This window comes from Lontra canadensis, unplaced genomic scaffold (assembly GCF_010015895.1).
Source record: "Lontra canadensis isolate GAN:19392208 unplaced genomic scaffold, GSC_riverotter_1.0 scaffold125, whole genome shotgun sequence".
NCBI lineage: Eukaryota > Metazoa > Chordata > Mammalia > Carnivora > Mustelidae > Lontra > Lontra canadensis.
This window is the reverse complement of record NW_022631119.1, coordinates 4,310,030-4,336,757: the sequence shown is the minus strand read 5'-3', so window position 1 is coordinate 4,336,757 and position 26,728 is coordinate 4,310,030. Positions and strand designations below refer to the sequence as shown.

The 26,728-nt window shown below is 52.9% G+C and overlaps 1 protein-coding gene across 10 annotated transcripts; it reads right to left on the bottom strand.

Annotated features, from left to right (window-relative positions):
* Positions 1 to 97: 97 nt before the first annotated feature.
* CATSPERG (cation channel sperm associated auxiliary subunit gamma) lies at positions 98 to 25,382 on the bottom strand. Of its 10 annotated transcripts, none has more exons than XM_032841706.1 (28): positions 25,053 to 25,376; positions 23,351 to 23,634; positions 23,210 to 23,263; positions 19,122 to 19,266; positions 18,406 to 18,478; positions 17,368 to 17,523; positions 13,992 to 14,163; positions 12,730 to 12,867; positions 11,672 to 11,731; positions 11,356 to 11,475; positions 10,751 to 10,801; positions 10,516 to 10,645; positions 9,689 to 9,800; positions 8,564 to 8,722; positions 8,361 to 8,473; positions 7,297 to 7,510; positions 6,927 to 6,989; positions 6,631 to 6,829; positions 6,368 to 6,489; positions 6,162 to 6,242; positions 6,014 to 6,070; positions 2,866 to 3,022; positions 2,602 to 2,665; positions 2,385 to 2,480; positions 2,021 to 2,110; positions 899 to 991; positions 710 to 809; positions 98 to 625 (listed from the first exon to the last, which is right to left on the bottom strand). In XM_032841706.1, the coding sequence occupies exons 1-28, from the start codon at positions 25,253 to 25,255 to the stop codon at positions 344 to 346; spliced, it is 3,588 nt and encodes a 1,195-aa protein (XP_032697597.1). In that variant the 5' UTR covers positions 25,256 to 25,376; the 3' UTR covers positions 98 to 343. The 10 variants fall into 10 exon arrangements, with proteins under 10 accessions (XP_032697597.1, XP_032697599.1, XP_032697601.1 ...); XM_032841708.1 differs by having other exon boundaries at positions 14,031 to 14,163; XM_032841710.1 differs by having other exon boundaries at positions 13,992 to 14,055.
* Positions 25,383 to 26,728: the final 1,346 nt, after the last annotated feature.

Sequence of the window (26,728 nt, the reverse complement as noted above, 5' to 3'; positions counted from 1 at the left end):
CGATGGGTCTGGGTCATGGAAGACTTTGCTGGACTGTGGGGAGGTTGGGGGCAGCCCAGGGAGGGGTGGGGTTGACAGACACACAGAGAAGATGCTATTTACCAGATGGCACAGAAGGATTTTGATTTTAATGACCTATAGGGCTGTGTGGTACAAACTAACTGAACATGAGCCCTTACAAGGGCCCACAGCTGGTTCTGATATGAGGATTTAGGTCTGAAGGAGAAGTGAAAATCGAAACAAAACAAAACCAAAAAAGCCTGGGATGGGTGATAATTGGATTTCCAATATGGTCCAGGAAGTGAGGGGAGCGCACAGGTCGGGGTTGAGGCAGGCAAGGGGCTCAGGTAATATACTGCTTCTCCGAGGGTTCCTCAGGGACCTCCTGGTTCCCCTCCACCACTTTGGAGCTGACGCTGGAGCTGATGCTGGAGCTGGCCCTGGATTTGGTCCCAGATGTCCCACTGAAGATTCTAGAAGAGGACTTATAGGTGTAGTAGGACTCTGATGTGATGATGTTGTTGATCTTCCAGCGGAGGATGTTGCAGGCCTTCACCATTGGGGTCAGCAGGAGGCAAAAGATGATGTAGAGGGTCACCAGGCCGATAAACACAATGAATGACACCTGCAGACACCACATGACAGACATGGGGTGGAGGCAGCCCGAGCCCAATTCTCCTAACAGCGCAGCTCCCAGGCAGCCACTCACCATGAGGATGAAGAGGGCCCGATTGGCACTGAGTGGGAGGCCATGGATATGCAACAGGAAGATGAGCTGGTGGTCACAGTATGTGCTCTTGTCCACACCTCTTGGGGGGGGGATGGGGTTCAGCATTGGGGGAGGGGTTGGGCACCCATAGGAAGCCCCAACTCTACCTTGGCCACATGCCTGGCTCACCTGTTGCTCACCAACACCTTAAAGAAGAACTCGGGGGCGAAGATGCTGTGGGGAATGGTGTCATGGCAGGGGGAGTTCTCCAGACACAGCCACCTGGGGACCCAAGTTCAGGCAACGTGCTACAGATCCTGCCTAGCACGTGCCAACCTCTGATCCCTCCTTCCAGCCCACCAACTCTAGGTGAGCACCAACAAGATGTAATCTTACCCCTTCCCCTGATTCCCTCCTTCATTCATTCATCTAGTAAGGCTGACTCCATGTCTACCATGTGACGGGCTGTTCACTCATTCATGTCCTCCCTCCTTAACATCGCCATCTGTCAATTCCTCCATTACAATGCAATCCTCTAGATTACAGAGTGTGTATCTATCAGGTCCCAACTCCTCATTTATTCCTTGCTGCCTTCATTCCTTCATCCCACAAATATACCTTGAGTACCTGCTAGGTACAAAGTCATATCTCCATTCGTTTATGCTTTCCTTTATTCATTTATTCAGTAAGTTAGGTTGACTACTGACTTGGGGCAAGTTGGTTCATTCATTCATTCATTCACTTCCTTCATTTGCTCATGGTATCATTTTCTTACTTTCACTGAATCAAAAACAGTTATCGAGCCTCTGTATATTAATTTGTTCCTCCATTGTTTTATTCATTCATCATGACCTCCATTCAAATGTCAATAAATGCCTACCATGAATGAATGAATTCCTTCATTGTCTCATTCAACAAATACTATGTTTAGTCTATCAGGACCTGGATCTATAAGGGAGATAGACCCCACAAGAGAGAGGGACAGCCCAGAGGGGCAGGTTGGGATGGGGGAGGTACAAGCAGAGAGGTGAGGGTTAGAAGGGGCAAAGCACAGGAGGACATGGGAACCAATGTCCCATTTAGAATGGCAGAAAAGTCTCCCTGGATGAAGGGACATCTGAACTAAGGCCTGAAGAAAGAGGAAGAGGGACCAGCCCTGCAGACAAAGAGTCACCCCATTTGAAGGACACGAAGGTAGTCAGTCTGGCTTGAAAATCAAGAGGTCTCCCAGAGAGAGAAGGGACAACAGCCCAGACAGACCATGTGGACAGGTGGGGGATAAAGGGACCAGCCATCAGGCCATGCACTCACTCGATGCCCAAACTCTGGTGGGTCATGATGTTGAAGGCCAAATCCTTCGTGGTCGTTGTGTTCTTGGTGGTCCAGATGAGGCTGTTAGTTCTGTACAGGACCATGTAATCTCAGTGGGGTGGGGGACAGGGGCGGGGTTGGGGGTCCCACTGCTGCAGGTGTAGAGAGAGGCCAGCAGTATGAGCAGAGGAGGGAAGGGGCAGGGGGAGACTTAGGAGGGCGGGGCAAGCATTTGTGCCCTCCTAGGAGCCTTGAGATGCCAGGTGAGTGGTGCCTGCAGCCAGGGTCAGGTCTGTGGCTGGGAAGCAAGAGAAGCCTTGCGAGGAAAGAGGGCAGACTGTGGGCAGGGTCCCACAAACATTACTTGTCCAAGGGGCTGTTGAAGCGGTAAATCTCCTCCTCGCTGTATTCAATGACAGTGTCCATCGTGGGCCCACCGCCTACCACCTTGAACACGTAGCTGCCAGGTGCAGAGGTGCACGTGGACTGGCTTCAGAGTCCAGAGTCCGGCACCACCTCTACCACCCACTCCCATCCCCACCCCCAACTTCCATCAGTCCCTGGCTTGGCCACGTCTTTACCTGCCCTGAAAACTGCCCGAATCTCCTGTCACCAAGTCTTGGATCAAGAAGAAAGGGTAGAAGGCTGTGGGGTTGGAGGGAGGCCAGGAGAAGAATAAGCTTGGCCCCAGAAGTGGAGGATGGAGAGGAGAGGAAGGAGAGATGAGAAGACCAAGGGGGAGGAGCAGAGGGTAAGTGAGGAATTGAGTGGGCAGTGAGGGAAGGCAGGGGCAGTTGTGGGGACAGAGGACCTCGAACGAATGGGGCAAGGGGCTGGACACGCACTATCACGGAAGAGGAAGCAGGGCATCTCGGGGTCAACGTGCACGCAGTCAAAGTAGTGTTTGTTCTGCAGGCGGTTGTACTCCACCGTGTAGGTGATGTCGAAAGCCAGGCGCTTGCCTGGGGGACAGCCAATGAGCAATGGAATCATCAAGTTGCCCTAAGTGAGAGGAGAAAAGCCTTGCACTGGGGGTCGGGGCGGGGGCAGACATGCCTCCTCCCACACACCCCGCCACTTCCGGCCAGACTCACCCGGCCAGCTGCTGTATAATTATTAGCATTAAAACAATACTCTAAAACTGCAAAATATTTATGTCGTTCCTACTGTGTGCAAGGCACTGGGTGATGTTCTAAGTGCTTCAAACTCAAATTTAACCCTCAAAAAAAAAAAAAAAAAACAAACTAAGCCTTGTATGGTAGAGACTATTCACATCTCCATGACAGATGGCAAGAGTAAAGTACAGGGAGGTCAAGCCATCTGTTAATTATCTATTTTTTAAAGATTTTATTTATTTATTTGACAGAGATCACAAATGGGCAGAGAGGCAGGCAGAGAGAAAGAGGGGGAAGTAGACTCCCAGGGGAGCAAAGAGCCAGATGCGGGGCTCCATCCCAGGACCCTGGAATTATGACCTGAGCCAAAGGCAGAGGCTTTAACCCACTGAGCCACCTAGGCGCCCGCCTCATCTGTTAATTATCTAAAGCCACACCTGAAGTGGATAGAGCTGGAATTGGAGCTGAGAGGTTGGCTCCAGCTGCCTCTGGGAAAAGACACATCACTAACACCTACTGGTATCGGACTGCACAGGGCTCAGGTTGGGCCTGAATTCTCAAATAATAGATTGGGGAGGAGCCTGGGTTATAGAAGGAAAGTGAAGCTGGGATGGGGGTCAGAGGTTAGGGAATTCCCATGACACCGTCTTCAAAATGAACAGCCTCTTGCCCACTTCAGGGGCAGGGTCCAAAAGTTTCATTTGTCAAAGGGACACGGACATCCAGAGACTGTGGCATGGCCCCAGCGGTGAATGTGGACAGGGGTTGGTGGCCATAGATTAAGCACTCCCTGTGCTAGGCCTGGGCCTAAGACTTTACACCTGTCAGCCGCTCACTCACTGGGAGGTCCAAAGGGCATCTCAGATTGTCTATCTACAACTCATCTTGGTTCATGGCACCCTCATCCCTCCACGTCCAGGCTAAAAGCCTCATCCTAGAAACCTCTCTCTCTCTCTCACCCACATCCAGTACATCTTGACATCCTGTTGTCTCTAGACTTCAAAACAGAGCCATTCTCTCCCTAACCTCCTCAATCTTTTTGTGCTCCCCCACCCCGCCCCTTGTCTTGCCCAACCTTGTCCTCCCTGGTCTTCCTGTTCCAGCCCCTCCCCCCAGTCTGTCCCCTGCATGCAGCCTGGGAAAGCCTGAGTCCCTCCTCAGCTCCTGGGGCAGCGTGGCCCACTAGGCTTCATGTGATCTGCCCCCTTACTTCATCTCATCTCTCTCCACTTTCCTCTGGGCGTGCGCATGTGGGCGCGCACACACACACACACACACACACACAGACACACACGGTGACAAGTTTCCCTTCCATTCCCATTCCCCGAATGTCCTGCCTCTCCTCCATCTCAGGGCAGCAATCTACCATAAGGACTTTCTTACTTATTTTCCCAGTTTCTTCATGCAAATGAAATCCAACATGAATGTATGTTCTCAGTCTCCTTCCTGCTAATGTTTTATACACACTTTTTTTTAAGATTTTATTTATTTATTTGACAGAGAGAGAGATCACAAGTAGGCAGAGAGGCAGGCAGAAAGAGAGGGGAGGAAACAGGCTCCCTTCAGAGCAGAGAGCCCAATGCGGGGCTCGATCCCAGGACCCTGGGACCATGACCTGAACTGAAGGCAGAGGCTTTAACCCACTGAGCCATCCAGGCGCCCCTATACATACTCTTCTGTACCCAGTTTTCTTCTCTTTAGGATAAAATATGCTTTGGTGGTGTCTGAGCAGTGCAGTCAGTTAAGCACCTGACTCTCGGTTTCAGCTCAAGTCTCATCTCGGGGGCATGGGATTAAGTCCTGCATCAGGCTCCACGCTCAGTGTGGAGTCTGCTTGAGTTTCTCTCTCTGCCCCCCTGCCCCCTAATCATGCGCTCACTTGGCTCTCTCTCTTAAATAAATAAATCTTAAAAACAAAATAAAATACACTTTGGAGACTATTCCACATCTGTATGTGGAGATCTTTTTTCCCCTTTTTTACAACTGCATAGTCTTCCATTGCACGGATGGACCGAAATGTGTTTAACCACTCCCTTATTACCCATATTGAGGTTGTTCCCAACCTTTTGCTGTAACAGGGTGTTGCAGATTAGACTCTTTGGGTCAAAAATAAGGATATTAACTTTGACCTTCTGGGGCTATCATAAAGAGGAAAATACTGCCTATCACCAAGGCCAGCAGGAAATACTTATTGGATGCTGAGTCAGACACTCCTTCCCACTCTCCTCCTCCCCACAAGGCTTTGAGGGCTATTACAACCCCCCTTTTTTTTCTTTTACTGTCCTGGGTCATACCAAGCCAGGAGGGAGGACAGCAGGGTCTGTCTGCAAATGAGTGGCCAAGGAAGGGGGTGAGAACAAGGCACCTGGGTCAGGTCCCTCCTTTACCACTTATTAGCTCCTTGGGTTACTCTGAACAGATTTCTGCACCTCTCTGAGCTTCAGTGTCTTCCTCTGTGCAAAAGGGGTATTGCATGGGTAAGCAAGCGAAGAATGAAGGACCCACTGGAGTGAACAAAGCACGTGTGAGGGCAAATGAAGAGCAACATGTGAAAGAAGGGCCCAGCTGGCCCACGTGACTTCCTTTGGGCCGGCTGGGAACAAAAAGGCCTGTGTCGCAGATGCTTTACTCCCATGCAGAAAAATATTAGAAGAAACATACAAGCCTGAGTGCAATGTATGCAACCACAAAGGCAGCCTTTTCTGCAAACATGAATGGATAAAAGGAGTGAATGGGTGGGTCGGTGGGTGAATGAGCGAAAAGGAATTAGGAAGGCACTAGTGAGATTTCCAGGGGGAGCACTTAGAACCAGCTCCGATGAGACTCAATCCAATCCCCTCCCTCCCACTACTGGTCCCGATACCCCGAGGTCCAATACTTGCATGTGGAGTCCCCGATGTGTGTTCTGGAAGCAGTGCCCGACCGCGCCCACCACCTGTGGGTCGAAGCAGGTGATGGTGGTGGGCCCCGTGGGTTCAGTCTTTCCCCTCCTCCCGCGTCCCCTCCCCTCCAGGCTTGGACTGAACCTTGACCAACACGGAGGTCTTCATGAGGTGATGTCCACTAAGGCCCTGATCAAAGCAAGACCTTTTATCATGGATCGTAACCTGGGGTTGGAGGCAGAAATGAAGGCGTCAACAAACCTGCGTGAGGACCCCAGGGACAGTTCTAACGGTGCCCAGCCCCGGGAGCTCCGCCCCCACCTCGACACCCCCTCTCCGCTTTATCTCACCCAGAAAAGCACCGAGTTGCGATTAATGAGGACCTTCTGGTTTACCACCACCTCGATGCAGTCCGCATCGGCCAGCACCACGCCCAGATCCACTTTGCTGCGCAGCTCTAAGGTGGTGAGCACTACAAGCACAGGGAGAGGTTAGGGCCTCGCGCCCGGGACGCTGCCCCGCCCCCAGACTCCGCCCCCTGGCGTCGCAGACTATCCCCAGGCCGCAGCCCCCGCCCAGCCCCCGGGACTCTGCTCCAGCGTCGCCCACAGACCGCGCTCCGGCTGGAACTCTAACGAGTGTCCGCGGACCGTCACGAAGATGGAGAAGCCGTAGCTGGTGCCCTTGTCCAGGTAGATGCGCTCGGGCAGCTCGTGCTCGGCCTTGAGGTCGTAGATCTTTTCGTAGCTGGCCATGTCAATGTACACGTTACTCGTGCTCTGCAAGTTGCTAGCCAGATAGAAGTAGTAATCCTGGCGGATGGGATGCGGGGCAGTCAGAGCCGAAGCGGGGACCCGGAGGGGTGTCCTGACGCTGAAGCTTCCCGGACCCCCACCCCTCTCCACGCACCTGGTCCACTTTCTTGTTCTTCCACCAGCGCCAGGTGGAGTCGTGCACCGGGTCCGCGTAAGGCTGTGGGGATTGCCCGCACCGTGAGCTGGGGGGTGCGGAGTTGGCCCCAGGGAGGTGGCGTGCCCAGCCCCTAACCCAAAGCCAAAGCTACCAGACCCTGGCCCGTCCCCGAGCCCTACTTTCAGCTCAACAGCCACCCTCCCAAAGCCATCTCTCCAAATGTCCGCTCCCCCCCCCCCTTTAGCTTCACACTCTCCCAGGCGGCTCGGCTCAGTTCCACCCTCTACGGGGGGTCTTGAGGTACTTGGGCCTTGCTTTCTAGGCCTCCTCAGTCCCAGATCAGACCCGGCCCCCGCCAAGCTCCCACCTTGTGGTACTTGGAGTGCAGAAAAAGCAGGTAGTAGACGAGGCCCTGGTAGACAGCGAGCGAGTTCTGGTCGTGGAAGCCCGAGGGCTCCAGCACGCGGGGCGGGTGTGCCCGGTAGCGCTCCTGGCGAGTGTAGATCTGCGGGTCGGGCAGGTCGCGCAAGTGCATCACGGTGAAGGGACAGAAGTCGGTGAAGGACAGCGTCAGGTGGTTCCTGGGCCGGCGAAGTTGCGGGGGTGGGGGGGGTGGACACGGAGGCTGACTCTTCCGCGCCTGGCGCACCGCGGACCTACCCCCACCCGCCAGGTCTTCCTCCCACCTCTGCGCTGCTGACTCTCCAAATCTAGTGCATCCCTGACCTTCCTCCTCAGCCTCAGCCCCTGGTGCCCCTGGACAATTTCTCCTGAACGTCCCTGGGTCCCTCAGACCGGAGTTCTGGACCTCATCCTAGACACCCACCCCCCAAACCAACTTCTTAGGCCTTCTCCCACCTCCCCTTTCTCCCTGCTCCCTCTCCCAGCTGCCCCCCACCCCCAGGCGCTTCCGCAGGTGACCAGAAGGATCATTATTGAACACAGTAACATCTGGCCATGGAATCCCTTCTCTTAGTCCCATCGTGGCTCCCCAGCACCCTCAGGATGAAGTCCAAGTTCCTCCCTACCATCACCAGGCTCCCCTTGTCCACCCTGCCTCCAGCGCGGCACTCTGTCTGCGCTGTACCCTTCTCTCAGTCTTGAACACCCAATCTCCTTTCCTTCTCAAGGCCTTTGCACATGTGGCTCCCCCTGGCCAGAACGGTTCATCTTTTTACCTGGCTAATCCCTCCTCCCCCTTCAGCCCACAGAGGCTCCTGCACCTCTTCCTCTTTGAAGCTCTCCCTGATTGCACCCACCTTCCCGTCTCCATCTGGCCCCTCCTCTGAGCTTTTAGGGGCCCTAAGCTGCCCCACCACAGCCCTGAGGTTGTCCTTGGGGATGACTCGATCTCCCTCCAGGAACAGGTGGTTCATGTGGGCAGCATCTAGGCCCCCTGACTACCACTGCGGCCCAGGCCCGGGATCTCACCCCCGTCGCTCCAAGAGGTAGTGATTGCCCGGCTGCTGGTACATCAGGAGCTGCTCCACCGGCACAAGCCTCTTGACAAGCCGGCCCTGCCCACCATTCATGAGATACACCAGCTGCGGGGGCGGGGGGGGGGCAGGCCCAGGTAAGCTGCGCTCAGGCAGCCTCCCTGTGACCCTCCCAACCCTACCCCCCTCCACAGGCACCTGGTACAGTTGGTGGTCTTCGTAGAAGAGGGTGACCATGGTCTCAATGCGGGTGTAGAAAGAGGACTGTTGCATCACCTGTAGGCTGACATGCACCTCCCAGGCTTTGGATGGGAATAGCCTGTACATCCGGTAGCTGCCCTCCAGGAGGTACCAGATCTGGGGGTGCGACAGCCAGATGTCTGTGTGTGTGTGCTCGTGCGCCACGGGGACCTCTGACCCACATCTCCCTTTACCCAGTGTGATGGCCCCATTCCTTGAGGGTGAGGCTGGAGAGCTCACTCCCAACCAGTGCCAGGTGAGCTCACACACCTTCTCTCTATGACGCCATCTCTCCTCCCCAGAGCCCGACCACCTCTGCTTCCAGCCCCAGCTCGCCACGATAAATGTTTTCTGTGTTCCAGTCAGCTTGAGTGGTTATTACTTGAAACTAAAGCATCCCTAATAGGTACACCCCTCCACGGTTCCCAGGGGGGAGCCCTGTCTTCTTCTCACTCTGCACTCTCTGGAGTTCTCACCCTCCCCTTGGCCTCAGTTTCCTGTCTCTGCACTGATGCCCACCCCACCACACATTTGACTCTAGACTTTAGCCCCTTCTGAGGCTCAGCCTGGAGGATTTCTCGAAACCCCTCCTCCATGTGGCCTCCTCTATGAAGCCCTTCCTGACGCCACACTTACATACACACACACACACACACACACACACACACTGAACTAGAAATTCAGCAGCACCCCGTTTCTGAAGTTCCCTAGGTACTGTCTTCCTCCCTGCAGCTCCTGCTACTCTGAACTGTTGTAGGACTGGGACCCTGTGAGGACAAGGTCCAGGGCTGACTCAGTCACCACTGTACCCCCAGCGCTGGGTCAAGTATACAGTAAGTGCTTAGTGTTATGAAGTGAACCACGTGCTCTGGAAATCAGGTCATGACTGAGTCTTTCACTCTGGTGAAAGACTACGGGGGGAAATGACTTTCTCTTTGAGTTGCAGGGTTCTCAGCTATAGATGGAGCTTCCGCTGCCCTTCTCTGGAATCCCTGAGGGTGTTTCCTTCTCTGAACCCCTTTACCCTGACAGGGGGAGAAGGGGAGACCCCTGGGGTTTGGGGAGAGGAGCAGGGCAGCCCACCTCCTCCGTCTCTGTGACAATAGCTGTTTCTCCATGGAACGAGTTGACCAGGTACTTAATGGACTGATCCTTGGGGAAATCCGCCAGGTAGATGAAGTCTTCATTGTTGTAGCTGCAAGGGCAGAGATGGGAGCGAGGGACACCCAGGCAAGGTTCCTGCAGAGTATCTGCTTCCCCCAGCTCTGGGCCTAATGGGACCCAAGACCCATTTACTCAGCTCTCTGCTAGCCTGGTAAGAACATACCAGGAAGCCTGGGTGACCTGTCACCTCCAGACAGGAGCATGTGGCCAATGCAGCACTTTGCCAACAGTCCATGAAGCAGTCCCAGGGGCCCCTAAGTTCCTGAGGGGTGCAGAGTGTCCTGACCTCTCCCCCCGAAAATGCCCTTTGCATAGGTTGGATTCTTACACTGGGTTTCATTTAAGAAAGGCCTCCCAGAGACTCCTGGGTGGCTCAGTCATTAAGCATCTGCCTTCAGCTTGGGTCATGATCCCAGGGTCCTGGGATCAAGCCCCGCACCGGGCTCCCTGCTCAGTGGGAAGCTTGCTTCTCCCTCTCCCACTCCCCCTGCTTGTGTTTCTTCTCTCGCTGTGTCTCTGTCAAATAAATAAATACATTTAAAAAAAAAATCACTTAAAAAAAAAAAGTTCTCCCAGAGCTTTAAAATCTCAGTTTCCCCATCCTACCCCTGATCACCGTGGCCCGTGTTTTCTCATCACAATTCTCATAACTTCTGGAAATGTGCAAGCTCTGCAAATCTGATGACTTCAGAAAGGGTCCCCACCCTGATGGGCCCAGGAGAGGTAGCATAGGCCCCGCGCCATACCTCTGCAGGAGGAAGTTGCCCCAGATGAATAGCAGGTTGTTATACGGGTTGTAGAACATGCCCTTGGGTACCATCGTGAAGTTGGTGTAAGACTCTGTTCCTAGGATCATCAGAAACTCCAGGCCTCGAGCTGGCCAGGACAGAGGAAGAGTGGACACAGCAGTGAGGGCATGGTCCTCTGGGCCCCTCCTGGCCCTCATCCACCTCTGAGGCCCCCTCTGCCTTCCCTTCCTACCATCAGGGATGAACTCCGGGATGGTGTAGAGGATCACCAGGTTATCACTGACTATAGCAGGAGAGAACACAGTAAAATCTTCTGAGGCTCTGAGCTTTCAAAATCTGAAACTGGGCAAGTTACCACCTTCCCAAGCCCTCCAAAAAAATTTTCCCTCCAGTGGCTTCTCATTTGGGCCTGTTGGCCCTTAGGGTTTCTTTATGTGAATATGTTAGGGCATAAGACTTGCCTCCTCTGACTTCTTGGCTGTAGAGTACAGTCCACAGCCTATACAACTGTACAGGGCAGCCCTATTCTCTTCAGGTAAAATAAAATACAATACAATATCCTTATTGTGAGCCACAAGGCCCTTCCAGATTTGGCTTCTGCTCACCTCTCCCATCTCCCTCCCTCCCCATTCCCCCTCTGTTCCAGGCATATTTTTTCTTCTGTTTCTCCACCCCACCAAGCCCATTCTCCACCACTACCTCTTACCCAGGAGTGATGTGAACAATATTTCCCTCCCCCTGTCTGCCTAGTACAGATCCCACCAGACAGGCACAAAGTTCATAATCTAGGCTCCTGCCCCTTCCCACTCAGCGCCACCCCCCCAGCATCCCAATTACCCAAGTCATAGCTGACCACCTGGAAATAACTTCTGGTGGTGGGGTCTTGGATCTCCACCAGCATCAGGAGAATGTAGTCACCAGCAATGAATACAGCCCAGGTTATGGAGCAGTTGAAAACTGGACAGGAAGGGTGAGGTCCAGAGCATCCCTGGATCCACCCCTCTCCAGGGTCTCTTGTAACTGTCACACCTATCCCTGTGACTCTCCATGCCTCCCAAGACACCAATGTTCCTTCCCATGACCGCTCCCAACCTTCCCTGCTCTCCCAAGCTCTTGATCCCGCCCGCCAAAGACCCCTCCGGGAGCTAGGTACCTTGTATCCCTTCGCACACAGACCGATGCTTGGGCAGCACCTGGAAGGACACGTGGCCATCTGCGGAGCACAGCAGGTCCACGCTCAGGCCCTTCCCAGTCCACCTGGCATCCCACCAAGCCAGGTCTGCAATCAACCAGGTGTGGTGCCCGTGCCTCCTGCCCCCTGAGTCATGGGACTTCAGGGGGCAAGTCTCACCCCCGACCTGATAGTCACTCACACCTGGCCTACCATCGTGGGTCCATCTCTGGTCACAGTAATTGGCTTAGGTCTGGGCACTGACCCAGAATGGGCCCATCAGAGTGTACCCTGGGTTCATGCTAGAGCTAATGGGAGAGGCTGCTTTCATCCCTTTGGGGTGACTTGAACTGGTGGAAGATGTGAGCCCCCCAACTTTCTGGACCATCTTCAACCCCCAGAGGAGTATCTACCTGCAAATGAAGCCAAACCTCAGGGCTCATAATAATAAACCTTTTTAGAGCATCCACTGTGTCCCTAGCACTGTCCTAAGACCTTTACCTAGCCCAACTTACTTAATCTTTATATCAAGCCAAAGAGTCAGCTACTAGTATTATCATTAACCCCATTTTGCAAATGAGGAAAATGAGACCAAAAAGAGAGGTTAAGTCACCTGTCCAAAGCCACAGGTGACCTGGATTGGGTGTGTTCAAGCAATCTCTCTCTACTATAATCACTATACTACACTACCTTGCCAAGAGATAGACAGAGTCCTAATGATATACCCTGTGGGCCCCTGGATCCAGCCATGCCTGAAGTGGGACTCCGGTCTTCTCATTTATCAAATCCACAAATATGCCTAAATGACTTTTTGAATTAGGCTTCTTCCCTTTGAAACCAAGCATATCATGAAAGATATACAACACACTGGAGTCCTACTCCTATAAAATGCATAAACCTGTCCCCGCTCACAGGAACAACCCCCAGCCTGGGGCCCCCCCTGAAGGCACCTGGTGAGGCATGAGGGCCAGCAGTTGGAATTCTCAGAGGCACACGGGTATGGAGGGGTCTCTTGGACTGCCAGAGGCCCCCGTCCTTACCTGTGATGGTCCCAAAGTGAACATAGCCTTCCCGCTTGCCAGAGGTGAGGGCCATGATGTACTCTGAGCCATTGCTATGGAAATGCACTGGGCACAGGCTCTTGATGCACTCGTTGGCCAGGACACGAACCCAGCTCCCTGTGGGGGCCAGCATAGAACCTCAGACCTGGGTCTATAGACCTGGGACCTGACCCCCATCCACATTTCCATGGCCTTGATGGCTATTCAGTGTGGGGTCTGAGGGGCCCCCCGCCATAGGGCCCAGCTGCCTTTGGGAAAATCTCCCTTGCTCATACTCCGTCCGTGAGCTACAGATTGGGCTAACCCCACCTTGTATTCCCCTGGCCAGAGCAGCGGGTTCAACTAGGCATGTGACCAAGCTGGACCAATCTGAGACAGTCCCAAGTTTACACCTGCTAATGAAGAGATGCTTTTCCCTGGGCCCCTGAGAGGATAAAAGCCCAGAGGGACCTGTCTAAGCTCCAGTGAGCCCCTAGATCCAATTGTACCTGAAACCGAATGCTCCTAGGTTTTTCATCTATCTAAGCCCATAAACACCCCTTTCTTTGATTTAAGTCCATTTTTAGTTGGTTCCTCCTACTGGCAAATGTCCTAAGTAAGAAAGGGACAAAAACGAAGCTGTTGGGAATAACCCCTAATGAAATGTAGGTTATAATACAAGTTTCTGGGACCCTATAAAATGATATCTCTCATTTATATAGCGGAGGGGGTGGGAAGCTGAGGACCAGGAGGATTTGGGTATCATTTAAAAGATAAGCTTGAATCAAAATTTTCTTTTTCCTCCGAGATCAGTCTCCTTCGTGGCTTTTCGTCTCCAACTGCTCACCCCACTTTCTCTCTGTCTGCCTTTCTCTCTGACTCTCCATGCCTCTGTCCCACCCTCCAAATTTCTCCTTTGCTATGTATGTCTTCCTCTGTCTTTCTGATACTGTGTGAGTGTGTGTGTGTGTGTGTGCGTGCACACATGCCTGTCTGTCTCTCTCTCTCTGTGCTCCCTCCATTCCCTCTCACACCTCCCTCTCCCATCTGCTGATTCATAGGTCTAGAGGAAAGCCTTCCCCCCACATACAGAGGGTAGGGGAAGGCCATGCAGGGTAGGTAGTGATGATCAAGGACCTTGGAAAGTCCCTCCAACACCCCCCCTCCCCACCCATGGAAAAGCCAGTGGGTGGGTTCACTGGGGTGCCCTCCCTGGGCTCCTCCAGACAGGACCCCTTCCCCGAGATGCCAGGGCCCCTCACCACTGCCGTGGTTGCTTTCATGGAGGGTAAGGTAGGTGCCTGTAAAATAGTAGACCAGCTGGTTCTGCCGGATGAAGAGAGTGCTTTCGGTGGCAATGGCGTCATAGATGGTAGCCGTAAAAATGGCCTGAGGGCAGTAGAAGGAGCCTACCCAGCAACTGTCAATGTTCAACTGCAGGGGAGCAGAGTCAGTGAGATGCGGCTTCACCTCGGCTTCAGCCCCCACGTCCAGCCTAGCGGGGAGGCACCTGCTCAGGATGGACACAGGCACCCCCAGGGCACCCTCCCCATGCACCATGAAGTAGGACCTTGTGGCCACACTTCCCCAGCATGGGCCTGGGATGCAGATGACCCAAGCCAGAGGCAACTGGGACTAGGCGTGCTCCCTTGAGTTTGGCAGTGTGTAACATACTCAACGGTGCATAGCAATCTCAGTTCCCCCAGACCACAGGCAGATCCCAAAGATCTCGTGCTTGGCCCAGCCACCCTATATTACCTGGGACACAACTGGCTGTCAGGCTGCCACTATCTGAACCCACAGACCAATCGCTAACACAGGCGATGTCACAGACTAACCGTGGGAAAGCACCATCAAGGGAGGACTCTTGACTAAAAGAATCTAGATGGAAGCAAGCTTCTAGAGCTCAGTACCAGTTTATAAAGGCAATAACTCTATGGGGTGTTATCCCCGGAACTGTGTCCCCCCCCCAATTCATATGTTGAATCCCTAACCCTGCCACTAAGGAGATAATTAAGGTCCACTGAGGTCATAAAGAGGGGCCCTGATCCCATGGGACTGGTGTCCTTATGAGAGGAGAAAGAGACCCCAGCGATCTCCGTCTCCCTGCCGGTGAGCACACGGTGAGAAGGTGCTTGCAAGCTGAGGAGAGGCTCCCCATGAACCGACCCTCCTGACACCTCGATCTTGGACTTGTCCAGAACTGTGAGACTATACATTTTTGTTTCAGACACACAGTCTGTGGTATTTGGTTACAGCAGCCCGAGCTGACTACCACGTAGGGTCCGAGGAACAAGTTAAGCGGTTCCATGAAGAAGCAAGCGGCTCAGCTCTATAGGACAAAAGGCCTGGTTTCTCCACGTGCCTGAGAAAAGGCGGTAGATGAGGCAAAGGACATGGCGCAGGGGGCAGACTTACAGGTGAGGAGAGTATGAAGAGACTTAACCAAATGCAACGTGTCACTCTTGATTCAAACCAACTTTAAAAGACATTTTGCAGAAGATCCACAGTGGCTGGCTCTCAGACCCATGAACAGAGGCTCCACATCACTCTTCATCAGGAAAATGCAAATCAAAACCACAAGGAGATACCACCTCACACCCGTCAGAATCCTAATGTCAGCAACACAGGAACCAACAAGTGTTGGGGAGGATGTGGGGGAAAAAGAACCCTCTGGGGCGCCTGGCTGGCTCAGTCAGTAGAGCATGCGACTCTTGACCTTGGGGTTGTGAGTTCGAGCCCCATGTTGGGTATAGAGATTACTTAAAAATTAAAAAAATAAAAAAAAAATAAAAAGGAACCCTCGTGCACTCGTGGTGGGGAATACACACCGGTGCAGCCAGTATGGAAAACAGTATGGAAGTTCCTCCAAAAATTAAAAGTAGAGGGGCGCCTGGGTGACTCAGTGGGTTAATTAAGCCTCTGCCTTCGGCTCAGGTCATGATCTCAGGGTCCCGGAATCAAGCCCCGCATTGGGCTCTCTGCTCAGCAGGAAGGCTGCTCCCCCCCCCCCCGCCCGCAACCCCCACCTGTCTCTCTGCCTACTTGTGAACTCTGTCAAATAAATAAATAAAATCTTTATTAAAAAAATTAGGGGCACCTGGGTGGCTCAGTGGGTTAAGCCTCTGCCTTCATCTGAGGTTATGGTCTCAGGGTCCTGGGATCAAGCCCTGCATCAGGATCTCTGCTCAGCAGGGAGCCTGCTTCCCTTCCTCTCTCTCTGCCTGCCTCTCTGCCTACTGGTGATCTCTGCCTGTCAAATATAAAATAAATTTAAAAAATACATAAAAAGTTAAAAGTAGAATTACCATATGATCCAGTCATTTCACTACCCGGTATTTCCCCAAAGAATATGAAAACACTAATTTGAAAAGATATACGCACCCCTACGTTTACTGTAGCATTATTCACAATAGCCAAGATATGGAAGCAACCCAAGTATCCATCGATGAATGGATAAGGAAGATGCGGTTTACACACACAATGGAATTTTACTGAGCCACAAAAAATGAGATCTTGGCATTTGCAACAACATGGATGGACCTAGAGGGTGTTATGCTAAGTGAAATAAGTTAGAAAAAGACAAATACCATATGATTTCACTTATATGTGGAATCTAAAACAAAACAAAACCAAAAAAAGTGAATAAACAAACAAACAAAAAGCAGAATCAGACTCATAAATACAGAGAATGAACGGATGGTTGCCAGAGGCGAGGGGTTGGAGGTGGGCGAAGGGGAGTGGGAGATCCAGGCTTCCAGTTAAGGAATGAATGAGCCAAGGGAATGAAAGGTACAGCTCAGGGAACACAGCCCGTGATACTGCAACAGCGTCGTATGGGGCAGATGGGAGCCTTGTGGCGAGCTCAGCACAACATACAAGCTTGCTGAGTCACTATATTGTACCTCTGATACCAATGTCACATCGTGGTCAACTACATTCCAATAAAAAATTTTCTTTTAATTTTTTACAAATTTTATAAGATTTCATTTATGTCTTTGAAAGAAAGAAAGAGAGATAACAAGCAGGGAAGAGGGCGAAGCAGGCTCCCCGCCGAGCAAGGAGCAGGATGCGGGGCTCGATCCCAGGATCCTGGGATCATGACTGGAGCTGAAGGCAGAGGCTTAATGACTGAGCCACCCAGGTGCTCCCCCCCCACAAAAAATTTAAGACATTTTTAGATAATTGGGGAAAACTGACACTGGCCATGTTAGATGATATGAATGGGTTCTATCTAATTTAGCTGGGTATCACGATGGCCTTGTGGTGTTGCTTTCGTAAAGTGCTCATTCTGTGCCTGACTGATGTTAACTTATACCCAGCTCACGAGGATTCTATGAGGTGAATATAAAGATTATTTGTATTTTCCTGATGGGACAGATGGGGACTCTGAGGCCCGGGTAGGAGAAATGACTTGGTCCAGGGTCACAGGGCCAGGTGGAGGCTGAACCTGGATCTGAAGCCACGGCGTCTGGCTGCGGTGTTACGTCTTCCCTTCCCGCTATCTGCCTCTCGTGGGAGCTGCTATGTCTTTAGAGAGTCTTTCCACAGAGCCAGGTACCGCCTTATTTTAGAGGCTGAGGCGCAGCCCCCTCCAGGAAGCCCTGGGTCGCCCACTGCCGGCTGTGCCCCACTCACCTCCACAAGAAAGGAGTCCTTGAAGCTGGTGTCAGTCAGCAGGACGGACTTCTCTTCAGGGATGCCCCCCAGGATGAGCACCGGTGCCTGGTCCACAGTGTACCACAGGGGCCTCGACGGGACGTTCATGAAGTACCGGGGTATGAGATCGAAGATCTGGCGGTGGGGGCAAGTGGGGATGGAGGGGGTGCTGCTCAACACTCCCCTTCCCTCCCATGGCACCATCTCATTCGGGGTAAAAAACCAAAGTCCTCACCTGACCCACGAGGCCACATTCGATTTGTCCCTGTCACCTCTCTGACCCCACCCGCCATCGCTCTCCCCCTGGCTCACCCTCGCCCAGCCACGTGGACCTCCTCCCTGCTTCCCAGACTCACTGGGCACCCTCTCACCTCTGAGGCTTTGCTCTGGCTGTTCCCTGTGTATGAAATGCTCTTCCCTAGTATCCACATGCTTCCCTCCTCTCCTCCTCCTAGACTTTACTCAAACGTCCACCTTCTCATTATGCCTTTCCTGACCACCCCATTAACTTTGCAATCCTTTCCTGCACAGACCCAACCCCCTTCATCCTGGAGTCTCTCCAGAGCACTTACCCCCCTTCACCTACTCTGGAATTTACTTGATTTCATGTTTATTGTGCGGTGTCTGTCTCTGCCACTAGAATGTTGGCACTGTGTCCGTGGGCTCCCTGGCGTGTTCCCATGGTGCCACACTGTGTGCTCGGTTAAGTGCCTGCTGAATGCACCGTGCACAGGCATACTTTGTGTGAGTGCTGAGAAACTGGGGGCAAATGGCTCCGCCCCTTAGGGGCCTCTGTTTTCCCCTCCTGAAAATGGGTTTGTGAGAGCGCCTTCCTACACAGGGTCACTGTGAAGACGGAACGTGGCTGCACACCTAGTTTAGCGCTTACCCTGGGGCCTGGCACAAAGAGTAATGAGGGATGGGGTCTGCCACTTGTCTGGGAAGTAACTGGGGCCCCAGCCCCCTGGTTTTTACCCACATTTTCTACCATGTTTCTCTGCTGTCTAGGCCCCTCACCTCATTTCCCACAGTGAAGTGGAGGGTGTTGTCCTGCTGTCTCTGCAGGAAGCCGTTGATGTTCACCTGAAACCTGGCAGCAGGTGCGGACGAGCAGAGCGAGGGTTCCGGTTTCCGAGGCTCCTGCCATAGCTCCCAATCATCTCCCCACCCCATTCCCTCCTTTTGCTCTCCTCCTGGCTTCTTGGGGGATCTGGAGATTAGGAAGTCCCTCCCAGAGTCTTCCCCCCTGCCCGGACTTGGGAAAAGGCACCTTTTCGTGGGAATGAAGGGCCCCAGGCCGTTGCTGCTGACGTCCACGCGCATGAGCACGCTGCCGTTCTTGATGGGCATGGGCGTGTACCAGCTCATGACACACACCTGCTCTGCGGTGCACTGCTCTGCGGGGGGGGGGGGGGCAGTGGACGCTGAGGCTGCTGAGGCCCCCCGAGGACGCCTCTAGGCCACAGGCCACGGGGATCTCCCTGCACCTCCCCATACCTCCTCCCTCTAGGACCCCTCTCTAGGCTATGGACCCTGCTGAGGCCTCCCTGTAGCCCCTTCCAGGTCATAGGCCCCACTGCCCCCACCCAAACTCCCACAACCCCCACCAGGCCACGGGCTCCTCTGAGGATGTCAGCCTCCCCCTCTAGGTCATGGACCCTACGGAGGCCCCCAGCAAACTCCCCACACCCTGGCCAGGCTGTGGCCCCTCCAGGTGCCCCCCCCAGGCCCACCTTTGCTGCGGAAGGGAGCTGCCTCCATCTGGATCTGCAGGTGTTCTATCTTCCAGTGATGGAAATTGACTGGGGACTGGAAGGTCACCAGCACCACGGGCTTCAGCCCCGTCAGGTGGCCCTTGCGGACCTGGGCCTCGGAGGACTGAAGGCAAGATGGCCCCACAGGTGTTTATTTAAGAGAGGCTCTGGGTACCCCTGCCTTGAGCCCATCTTTGCAGCCTATCTTCTCAGACTAGGTGAGAGAACATGGTCTAGGCTTGGGGCTGGGGTGGGGACAGGCCAGGCGAGGAGACAGGCAGAAGGGCTAGGGGCTGTGAAGCGAGTCCCAGGAGGGGGTAAGGCCAGAGCCACTGTCTTCAGACAGAATTTGGACAGAGGGAATGCACAGGGAATGGCAGCTAAGGGAAAAGCAAACATGGGCAGGTAGGAATGAACATGGCACTCAGAGCTGCTGGTAGCCTGTTCCTCACTTCTGGGTCCCCAGTCCCACTCTTGAAGCTTCTACCCTCCCTGCAGAAATCTGACTGTCTGCCACCCCCATCCCGTCAGAGGATAGCCAGGTTTTGGACCTGGAGCCTGTGGGTGACAGTGGGATAGGACAATTACACAGAAAGCAACAGGGAAGGAGTGGGAAGAGATAGCCAGGGACAGCCTCCCAGAAATTCCAGGGTCCTGGCTGGTGGGGGGAGAAAGGAAGGCTGGGCTTACAGTGGAGAAGGAGGGAAGGAGAAGGGTGTACCAGGTGTATGGAACAGCATAAGCAAAGGCTTAGAGGCATCTTCACGAGAAGGCTGTACTCAAGCAGCCTTCTTGGGGGGGGAATGAGCTGTGGGACCAGGGAGAGAGATTTAATGGGTTCAACGGCAGGGCCTGGGTGACTCAGTCAGTCGAGCCTCTGCCTTCAGCTCAGGTCATGATCCTGAGGTCAGGGTCCTGCTACAGAGCTCCACATCAGGCTCCCTGCTCAGCAGGGAGTCTCCCTCTCCCTCTGTCTCTCCCCACCTTTGACTCGTGTGTGTGTGTGTGTGTGTGTGTGTGTGTACGCACGTGCGTGCACACGCGTGTCTCAAATAAAATCTTTTTAAAAAATAATGGGTCCAACCACCTTTGCACAGGCTTTCATCAGCTCAGCCAACTGCACCTGTCCCAGCCTTACTTCTGGGTCTTTCTTTCTTTCTTTCTTTTTTTTTTTTTTTAAAGTAGGCTCCATGCCCAGCATGGAGCCCAACATGGGGCTTGAATTCAAAACCCTGAGATCAAGTCCTGAGCTGAGACCAAGAGTCAGATGCTTAACCAACAGAGCCCCCAGGCGCCCCTTGGGTTTTTCAACCACAGGGCAGCAGGGCCTCTCCCACTGGAGCAACAGTGGCCCTGGTCCTGGTCACTCTCAACTCCTGCCTAGAGCACCGGCCAGCCTCCTCACTGTCTCCCTGTCCCCACCCTGCCCCCACACCCTGCCCCCCGCCCAGCAGGAGGAAGCTCGGGAACACCTGAGTCAGATTAGGCAGGCCTTTGCTCAGAACCTCCTCATGCCTCCATCTCACTCAGAACAGGGACCGTGTCCTCACTCTGCCTGGGGTCACCTCCCTGCCCTGTCCCCTCCCACTGTGCCCTCCCTCAGGGCTCCTCGGACACAGCACCCCCTGTCCTACCTCAGCACCATCGTGCTCCTCGCTCCTCGTGCTAGCCTCTCCCCTGGCCTGGGGTGTTTCCTCCCAGTCTCCTCCACTGTCCCTTTTCATCACTCAGGTCTCTGCTCAAGCCTCTTCAGAGACCTTCCCCAACCATCCCATAACACCTTCTTTTCTAACATATCACATTTTATTTTCTTCTTTGCACTGATTACTCTTCAGAAATTACTTTATGTGTTTACTTGCTGATTGCATCCCTGATGGCCTGAATCCATAAGAAAAACCAAGCCATGCTGTTAATTATTATATCACCCACGTTGTGTTTAAAAAAAAAAAAAAAAAGATCTGACTCATTATAGGTGTTGAATGGCCAGATAGAGGTATTATTATCACACTTTTACGGATAAGAAGAGAAGGTTCATGGGGTAAAAGTCTCTGCCTGGGGTCACACTCTGTAAACTTCTTGCTACCATTCACTGAGCTCTTCCTATGACCAGACACTGTGCTATGTGCTTCGCACATATTTAATCATTTTGGGAAGTGGGTATGATTACTATTGAATCCTTGTTAAGGATGAGAAAACTTTGATAGAGAAGCCTTAAGAAATTTTCCAGAGAGCACACAGTTACTATGTAGCATAGCTGGGATTTGAACCCAGGCAGCCTAGCTTCAGAGCCCGAAGTATCAACTATCATGCCAACTTCCTCCAAGTAAATGTCGGTCAATGGCAGATTCAAACCCAGGTTGGCTGCCTCCAGATCTTCAGTTCTAGACCACAACACTCTACTGTCCTCCAAAAGCTCACCTGAGCCAAAACAATCTTGGAAAAGAACAACAAAGTTGGAGAACTCAAACTTCCTGATTGGAAAACTTACTGCAAACCCATAGGAATCAAGATTATGTTATACTGTCATATAGGCAGACATATAGAGCAATGGAAGACAATTATACCCAGAGGGGCACCTGGGTGGCCCAGTGGGTTAAGCCTCTACCTTCAGCTCAGGTCATGATCCCAGGGTCCTGGGATCAATCCCTGCATCAGGCTCTCTGCTCAGCTGAGAGCCTGCTTTCCCCTCTCTCTCTCTGCCTGCCTCTCTGCCTACTTGTGATCTCTGTCTGTCAAATAAATAAATAAATAAAACCTTTAAAAAAAGAACCCACAGAATGTGACAAAATATTTACAAATCATCCATCTGCTATAAGGAAAGCTTAACAGGGCAACAATAAAGAGACAACCCAATTTGGCAAAGGAGTTGAGTAGATATCTCTCCAAGAAGATAGATAAGTTACCCGTGAGCACATGGTCAGCATCAGGAGTCATGAGGGAAATGTAACTCAAAACCACAATGAGATAGATACCACCTCGAACCCACACCTTTCAGCCATCATCAGGAGATGAACAATCGTTGGTGAAGATACAGAGAAAGGGGACCCTCCCTCAGACATGGCTGATGGGCATGGGAAATGGTGCAGCTGCTCTGGAGAGCAATCAGGAAGTTCCTCAGAAGTGCGACAGAGTTAACGTTAGACCCAGCAATTCCATTTGTAGGCATTTCCCTAAGAGAAGTGAAAACACGTGTCCACAGAAAAACCTGTACACACATTTGTAACATTTTTCATAATAGCCAACAAAGTGGAAATGACCCAAATGTCCATCAATTGGTGCATGGCTAAACAAAATGTAGCACATCCTTACAATTAAATATAAATCAGCCAGTAAAACGGAAACACTGATACATGCTACGGCATAGGCGAGCCTTGAAAATGTGCCAAGCGAAAGAAAGCAGACACAAAAGGCTGCCTATTGGACAACAAACTCCATTTATAATGAAATGTCCAGAATAAGTAAATTCATAGGAACAGAAAGTAGATCAGTGGTCTCCAGAGGCTGAAGGATGGGGGTACTGGGTTTCTTTTGAGGGTGATGAATGCGGTCTGTGATTAGTGGTAATTGAGTGCACAACTTTGTTAATATACTAAAAAGTATCAAACTGTATACTTTAAATGGTGAATTTTATGATATGTGAGTTACATCTCAATCTTTTAAAAAGATCTATCTATTTATTTTAGAGAGAAAAGAGAGTGAGACAGAGGCGGGAGAGGGGAGGGATAGAGGGAGAGGGAGGGAGATCCCCAAGCTGACTCTGCCCTGAGAGTGGAGCAGAGGTGGGACTCACGTTCCAATGCAAAACCAAGAGTATGATGATCAACCCACTGCACCACCCAGGCACCCCATCTCAATTTTTAATGGCAAAAAAAAGAAAGAAAGAAAGAAAGAAAGAAAGAAAGAAAGAAAAAAGCTTGCTTGAGCACCTACTATGTGACTGGTGAGATACTGGGAATCTTCTTGTATCCTTAGGGTCCCCAAGATCTGGTGGTGTCACCGCTATTAAAATGTGAGCGACTGGGGAAACTGAGGGCCACACAGAATGAGCTCACTCCTGCTGCACTCACCTCTCCATTGCAGGAGTAGTTGATCTTCAGGTAGTATGGGAAGCTCAGGTATTTCTGCAAGAAAAGGTTGGGCAAATGTCCAGAGCCCAGTGGGGTGCAGATCTATGACCTCTCCCGTTCACCTGACCCCGGTCCCCTCACCTCGCCCTGGTCGGTGGGTGCATCCACCAGCGGGCTGAACACACTGTCCAGTGTCGCCACGGGCTGTTGATGGAAGAAACGGTCGCTCATGCCATTCTTGCCTACTGTCTCGAACTTGTTCAGGACAACCTGCCAGGTGCACTCCTGGATATCCTGGAACGCCCACAGCCTCCACGATGCCAATAGTACCGCCAGTAGTGCCCACAGCGCCCGCAGAATTCGGAATCTCGGCCACGCAGGGCCAACAGGGTACATCGCGGGGCAGCGTGCAACGTGACTCGAACCTGGAGAGGGGGTCAACACCTGCCAGCCAGACTGCGCCCGGGAGCCACCTTCAGATAGCCTACCAAGTTTCGGCGCGTCGCCCAACCCCTGCTCCTGGCCCCACCTCTACTCAGACTTCTGGCTCCACCTTTGCTCTTGCTCTTGCCCTTGCTCTTGCTCCTGGCCCCGCCCCTGCACTTGCTGGCTCTGCCCCCGCTCTTGCTCCTGGCCCCGCCCCTGCACGTGCTCCTGGCCCCGCCCCCGCTCTTGCTTCTAGCCCCCGCCCTGCTCTTGCTCCTGGTTCCGCTTCTGCTCCAGATTTCGCCCTTGACCCAGACGCTGCACCTGCTCCTATTCTGAATCCCGCCTCTAGTTTTACTCCAGGTCCCTCCTCTACTGTTGCTCCTGGACACGACCCTGCTCCTAGTTTCGCCCCGCCTCCTCGCCTCACACCTTAACCTTGCCCCATACTTGTTCTTTGCTCCTCCTCTGCTCTGCATCCCGCCCCTACTCTTCACCGGGTCTCCGATTCTGTTTCTGGCTTTGACTGTGCTCCACCTATTTTCCCCAGGCCTGCTCTTCTCTCTGGTCGTGCACTTGCACTTGCACTTGCACCTGCACCTGGCTCCGCCCCCACTTCTTGTCCCGTCCCCCAACTTCTCTTCGCATCTCCCCTTTCTCCTGGCCCGGGCCCTGCCCTGGTACCGGGTCCTGTATCTAACCTCCCCCTTCTCGGGTTCCGAAGCCCAGATTTTCTCCACGCCCCGCCCCTTTCCCTGTCCCCGCCCCTGTTTCTCGCCTGGAGCAAGCTCCTCCGTCGGCTTCCCTTCCTTGCCCCGCCCCCGTTCCGGGCTCGGTCCCTGTTCTTCCACCCGCCCCTTGTCCATCCGCCCATTCCCCGGGTCTTTGGAGAGCTGTTCATCTCGAGCCTGCCCCTCACCTCGCCCCCTCGTGGAACCACGCCCATTCTCCTTAGATAACCTCACTTTGCCTCGGGATCTCTCCTCGCCACTGGCTTTCCCCTCGCCCCGCGCCTTCTCCTCGCCCTGCACCTTTTTCTCGTTCCACGCGGGCGCTATCTTGTCGGTCAGCGCCTTCTCGATCCTCACCTTTCCCCCGGACCGCGACACCTTTTGGCCCCACTCTCCCCTTTCACGACCCTTTTCCATACCTCGGACCCCTACCGGCTCCACGTACCGACTCCTGTAGCCCCGCCCCTACTCATCTCCTCGCTTCTCTTAGCCTCTCCCTGCGCGTGGCCCCGCTCTTTCTCCGCCCCTCCCCTCCTTTGCTCGGTCCTTCCACTCCCCTCCCCTTCTCTTGCCTCTCCCCTTCTCGCCTCCCTCTCCTCCCTCCCCTTCTCTCCGCCCCCCGCCCCCCCGCATCCCTCCCTGGGGTAGACCCAGGCACCTCCCTCTTCTCCCCCGCCCCGCGGTACCAGTCGCTTAGTTGAAACCGGTCAACCGTCGCGGCCCGCCCCTCCTGCCCGGTTTCAAAATGGCCGCCCAAACTTCCGCAACCGATTTCCGCCTTTGCCGGGACCTGCCCGCCTCTTGCGCCTGTCTCCACGGTAACGCGCTTCCCAAGCAGCGCTCGTGGCTTAGCAGCGCCTGTGACTTGGCAGAGCGGCGAAAGCGACATCAACACCCTGGCGCCACGGGCCTGGAGGGCTAAGGGCGCCGGGGATGAGAGTTTGTGATGGGAAGGTCTTCAAGTAGTTTCTACCGATTGTTCTGGCAGCCCTCACTCGTCCTCTGCCCCTCATCAAGCTTTTAATTAATTAATTAAAGATTTATTTGAGAGAGAGGGTGTGCGAGCAGGAGCAGGGGGAGCAGTAGAGGCGGAGGGAGAAGCAGGCCCTCAGTTGAGCAGGGAGCCCGATGCGGGTCTCGATCCTAGGACCCAAGGACCATGACCTGAGCCGGAGGCAGTTGCTTAACCGACTGAGCCACGCAGGCATCCCCCCATCAGGCTTTTATTAAAAAAAAAAAAAAAAAAATCTTAGTGGGGCACTTGGGTGGCTCAGTGGGTTAAGCGTCTGCCTTTGGCTCAAGTCATGATCTCAGGGTTCTGGGATCAAGCCCCACGTTCTGCTCCCTGTCTGCCTTTCCCTCTCCCTCTGATCCTCCCCCCTGCTCATGTTCTTGGGCTCTCACTCAACTGAATAAAAAAAAATCTTTTAAAAAAAGTTGTATATAGGGGCGCCTGGGTGACTCAGTGGGTTAAAGCCTCTGCCTTCGGCTCAGGTCGTGATCCCAGGGTCCTGGGATGGAGCCCTGCATAGGGCTCTCTGCTCAGCAGGGAACCTGCTTCCTCCTCTCTCTCTGCCTGCCTCTCTGCCTACTTGTGATCTCTGTCTGTCAAATAAATAAATAAAATCTTTAAAAAAAAAAGTTGTATATTTATATGTTTTACATTAAAAAAAATTTTAAAAAAAAGGAAAAAAAGTCAGGTGCAGCAAAGAGGATAATAATCATTAGTCAACAATTTATTGAGTACCAGACATTGGTCTAAGAGTTTTACAGATATTAAGTTGCTAAATTCTCAAACAAGTCCATGAGGTAGGTGCTGTTATCAACGCGTTTTACAGATTAGGAAACTCAGGCACAGGGAGGTGAAATCACTTGCCCAAAGCCACAGAGCTTGGGAATGAGAGAGTTCAGACTTATACCCAGGGACTTTGCCTCTACAGTCTGTGGTTTTAACCACCTTTCCTTCACTCCTTCACTCGAGCAGAGTGAAGGAAAAAGAAATGACACACATAGGCACATACATATTGCTGATATTTACCCGAAAAACCTGCAAAATCAGTGAACACAGCCTGAATGCTAGAGAAAGACTGACTTTCCACTGCACACTCTTGTACCTTTCGAGTTTTTAGCCTGAAATTTTACCCACCCCCCATGTCTTGAATAAACGGGGCCTGATTTCTTTTTCTAGAGGAATCTGGAAGGAGAAGCAGTGAGGAGTCCCTTTGGGTCATTTTCAGCCTTGAACTTCAGCCCTTGTTTGTTTCTACCCTGCCAGCCACACATCCCCTATGTAGTTCCCAACTTGCACAACTGTACATGATGACCCCGACTGCTTAGTTAATCAATGTCTGCCCATTCTCCC

What these genes read in the sequence shown, in the direction of transcription:
- CATSPERG (XM_032841706.1), bottom strand. Translation starts at nt 25,255, where the DNA reads ATGTCGCTTTCGCCGCTCTGCCAAGTCACAGGCGCTGCTAAGCCACGA. An exon ending in ACTTCACTGTGGGAAATGAG is followed by an intron (nt 17,524 to 18,405) that starts GTGAGGGGCCTA and finishes CCCCACCGCCAG; the next exon opens with ATCTTCGATCTCATACCCCG. An exon ending in TGCACTCCAAGTACCACAAG is followed by an intron (nt 6,990 to 7,296) that starts GTGGGAGCTTGG and finishes CAATCCCCACAG; the next exon opens with CCTTACGCGGACCCGGTGCA.